Source organism: Quercus lobata, chromosome 2, assembly GCF_001633185.2.
Source record: "Quercus lobata isolate SW786 chromosome 2, ValleyOak3.0 Primary Assembly, whole genome shotgun sequence".
In the NCBI taxonomy this organism is placed as follows: Eukaryota; Viridiplantae; Streptophyta; class Magnoliopsida; order Fagales; family Fagaceae; genus Quercus; species Quercus lobata.
In genome coordinates this window covers 71,495,977-71,500,713 of record NC_044905.1, presented here as the reverse complement: position 1 = coordinate 71,500,713, position 4,737 = coordinate 71,495,977, and the positions used below count along the sequence as shown (strand labels likewise).

The 4,737-nt window shown below is 36.3% G+C and overlaps 1 protein-coding gene across 1 annotated transcript; it reads left to right on the top strand.

Annotated features, from left to right (window-relative positions):
• The first annotated feature begins 766 nt into the window (after positions 1-766).
• Positions 767-3,194, top strand: LOC115978230. The gene is given in 5 exon segments (XM_031100247.1): positions 767-1,178; positions 1,338-1,533; positions 1,535-1,851; positions 2,447-2,786; positions 2,788-3,194. Coding segments are annotated over 5 exon segments (1,158 nt in total). The 5' UTR covers positions 767-1,123; the 3' UTR covers positions 3,038-3,194.
• Positions 3,195-4,737: the final 1,543 nt, after the last annotated feature.

The window sequence follows — 4,737 nt, the reverse complement described above, 5'->3', positions numbered from 1 at the left end:
TTGTACAACTTTTGCCACAACTTTCCTGGCTAGTTGTGACCTATGAGTAGTGGATGTGTGGACCTCATGGACCCACTATTTTCTCTTTATCACTCATAACTTGATATGTGACAAGTTGTAACAAAAGTTGTGGTTCTAGCATTGCTCTATTCAAATAACAACATACCATATTGATAATTATATTTTAAAAAACTATGGGGAAAAAAATATTGTCTCCCTAACGTTATTCTTCCTTAAAAATTCTACTAATAAAAAGTAATTTATGAGGAATATAATACAACATACGTAGTTTACATAACAATAAATAAACTAATGCAAAGGTTGTAATTCCTGTTGGTTGGAATAAGCCAAGAGAGGGTTGGTTCAAACTTAATTCAGATGGTGCATCATTTGGAAATCCGGGTAAGGCAGGGGGTGGAGGGATCATTAGAGATAGTCAAGGAATCTGGGTCAAGGACTATGCAAGATCAATTGGTTTCACCTCAAGCATCATGGCTGAGCTATGGGCTTTGAGAGATGGGTTGAGACTTGCGGATCACCTTGGAATTCGGCAACTGGATGTTGAACTGGATGCTATGGTGATTGTTGGGCTGCTAAACTCAAAAAAGAATCCTAACTCAGCTTATGCTCCTCTGTTATTTGATTGCAGATACCTCCTGGACAAGTTTCCTCAAGTACGGGTGGTGCATGTGTTTAGAGAAGCCAATAAATGTGCGGATTGGTTCGCAAAATGGGGCTGTTCTATGCAGGAAGATTTTGCTGTGTTTGATTTTCCTTTTACTGCTGAACTAGAAACTTTATTAGCTAAGGACATCAATGGCTTGTATTATTGTAGACTGGTTGCTGCCAGTATGGCTTCTGTTGCTGTGTAGTCTCTCCTTTTGTGTTTAATAATATTTCCCTTTTACCAAAAAAAAAAAACAATAAATAAACAATAATAATAATAATACAACGGGCCTAGAAATGCCTAGAAAAGGAAACATGTACAGCTCACGTAGTCATGTGACTTCCATAGAGTCAACGTTTCAGACTTCTAAGGTTACTCTCTTTTATATTTTGTGGATCTACACTCTTGCTTGTTGTAATCAAACAATCCAATTTTATTCCTTCTGTAGCAAAGAAAATGCAGCCGGAAATCATCCTTCCCTCACTTTTTTTCATAGGATTAGCATCCGCAGGTAACATCAGCAACAAAGTTTCGATCTTTATTCTTTACTACGCAATTTCCCAACACCCAAAAGTAAAAAGACATAAGCAAATATTGTAGCAAATGAAGTATCTTGTTTTGAGTAACATATATATATTTTTAACATATATTAACATGTTCATATATGCAGATCTTCTTCAGAATCCAGATTTTGAATCTCCACCATCAAACTTGACAGGAAATTCCAACTCCTCAGTTGTGCCATTGGGCCAAAACAACACAATTCCTGGATGGACATTTGAAGGTACCATGAATTATGTAAAAGATAGTCAAAACATATCATTGCCAGGGAATGGACATGGCATACAATTGGGTCAAGATGGCAAACAACCAAACTTTCACTGCTAATGGCAATATCATAAATTACTTGCTTACCTTCACGTTGGCCCCAGGAGGTCAGAATTGTTCAGCCAACGCTGATATAGTAGTGTCAGCCCCAGATAGTACCATGGTCTTTTCTTGGAAGCAACATTATGGGAAAACATGGGAGAGCTATGGTCACTACTTGGGTAGTTGGGGTGAGGGAGAGCCTATTAATCTCGTGTTTCAAAGCCAAACCACAGAAACTGATCCCAATTCCATATGTTGGCCTGTGCTTGATACGCTTCTCCTTAAGGGCATTGCAGAATCTTTTGAAGCCACTGGTAAGTACATTTCTAATTCTACATAACAATTGAAAATAGTCCATCAATTTTGAGTCAAAATTTAAATTTAAATTTATGGATAAATAAGGTTGGAATTATGGAATTAATAAAGCTCAAAGATCATGAAAACTTTTCAGTTTTTCCAAGTACCTAAGATTGGAAATCCATGAATTCCAGCCTCTGTTTGTTGCCAAGGATATTGTTTTTAAGTTCAAGATTTGCCTTCACAGGTTCTAGCGTGCAACATAGGATCTATTTTACTACTAGCGTTTACCATATTATGTTCATAGTATGACCGGAAATGAATACATGTAATTGACCCTAATTAGTTTATTGAGAATCCACAGCCGACTTCAAAATTTTGGGATTAAGGTTTTTTTTTTTTTTTTTTTTTTTTGTTGTTGTTGTTTACCAAATTATGTTCAATAGTTCATCTCTTTAGTCAAAATTTTCTTCGAGAAGAACATATAGGCACAAGTAGTTTGAGGCTCTTAAGTCTCGATAAAGCGCATTATGCAGAGCATTGCAAAAAAAGAATGAAGCTACATTTACAATTTTACACAATTATTGAAGGGTTGTTTGTGGTTGGACACAGATAACCTATTGCTAAATGGAGGATTTGAATACGGTCCTGATTTCTTGAGTAACTCTACTGAGGGAATTCTGCTTGATCAAACACCAAGTCCTGTTCAATCCCCATTACTACTATGGTCTGTGCAAGGAACTGTCAAATACATAGACTCCAAATACTACTTTGTCCCACAAGGCAATGCTGCTATAGAGATTGTCTCAGGAGTTTCAGCTGGCATACAAATACCAACAATTCTTAACGAAGGCTCTACCTATAACTTGAATTTCACATTGGGAGATGCTAATGATACTTGTGTGGGAGATTTCTTAGTAGGTGCTCTAGCAGGATCGACTGCCCAGAATTTCGCTGAAGAGCAATGGGACTGGCTCGGCTGAGAAATTCTCTTTGACATTCAAGGCAGGTCCAAGTCCAACTTTAATCAGTTTCCTCAGCTATAAAACAAGCCAGACAAAAGATGGTGTGTTCTGTGGTCCTTTGATCGATGATGTGGTTTTGCTTTTGCGTGCTTCTTCTGGCTTGAAACTAGAAATGCAATTGAAGGTTCTGATTTCTCTTTATATACTGGTAGCCATTCTACAAATACATTGGAGATGACATCAAGCACTTGTTTAAAAAACCAACTTAACAGCCTTGCTCATGTTTGAAGTTAGTTTGAGATTGTATTGGCCCTATTGGGTATGTTAACCTTTTTGTTGCTGAGGAATGTTAATTGCGGACTTTCTGTGCTAGTAATATTATATTGTTGATTAATTATTGTTATGTTTGTGATAGTGATTGAATCTTCTTATTGAGATTGCTTGGTAGGTGATCAAATGGCTCTGTTGCAGGATTGCCTGGGTCAAAATACTCAAAGCTCAAAAATATGGTTATTGACTGGGTTTTAATTTGATTCAAAGTTAAAGGTACAAACTACAAAGTACAAACACATGCCTAGTTATGTGAACTGTTATGTTCCTGTGCCATGTTATGAGAAACGTAAATCCCTCTTATGTTGTGTTTGGAGAAAGAATTTGATGAAGGAGCCATCTAGATGCGATTTGAAGTGGCACAAACCTTTTGTTATTTATATACATATTGATGCCGTGGGAATTTAGAAATAACTTGTCAACCTTGGTGTGCCAGTGCCAAACTAGGAACATTCTCTGATGGAATTTAATAGTTCTAGTGTAATGGTAAGGACAAAGTTTGTCCTAATGATGGTAATAAAAGCACAATATCATGGAATTAAAAAAAAAAAAGAAAAAAAGAAAAAAGACGATATTACTAGTTGAACATTTTGATAACTTGCCCAATTACGTGTCGATCATGGTATAGCTTAAGTGATGTGCGAATTGGAAGCTTTGTTGGCTCTGAAATTGGTAGGAAATCAGAAGGGATGCTTGGTGGAGTAATTACATGTTGATCATGGTATGGCTTAAGTGATACACGAATTGAAGGCTTTTTTGGTACTGAAACTGAAACCGGTAGGAAATCAGAAGGGATACTTGGTGGAGTAATTACATGTTGATCATGGTATAGCTTAAGTGATGTGCGAATTGAAGGCTTTTTTGGCCCTGAAACCGGTAGGGAATCAAAAGGGATGCTTGGTGGAGTAATTACATGTCGATCATGGTATAGCTTAAGTGATTCTCGAATTGAAAGCTTTCTAGAAGATGGTTGCTCGATTGAAGCATTACCCAAACATATGAGAGTATAAAAAAAGAGAAGGGAAGCATAAGCAAATAAAGAAATTGGGAGGTGGGAAATGGAAGCCATAGTTGTATTAGCTATTTGTTAGTGCATTAGAGAGGGTGGTGAGAATTTATAGGAAGAAACCTCTCATGACTCTTGGCATATGAAACTTTTTACTTTTTTTTTTAGGTAACGAGGAGGGGGGGGGGGGGGGGGGGGGGGAGCGGTTTAATCCATTAATTTTGACTTTTTTTGATCAAGTTTATCATCACCCATTAAATATATTAATTACTTGCTGTATTAGATATTAAAAAAAAAATAACTCTCTGACGTAAAGGGATAAAACGGATTTGTAGCATTATTAACTGTACGTAATTGAGATTTGAGTTATCAATTATTGATTTATTGCTGATTTTGTTTCTTATCCAAAATTAATGAGAATTTGGGAATTGGGGGATTTGGAGTCCAAATATTCTTTCCCACTTTTCTTACTCCACTCTATACTCCACAAATAAAAATTTGTCATGTGTTCACCTAATTAATTAATTACTACTATTAATTAATAATGGTAGTATTAATAAGTCAATAATGAGAGTATTTAATTAATTAGGTAAACACGAGGC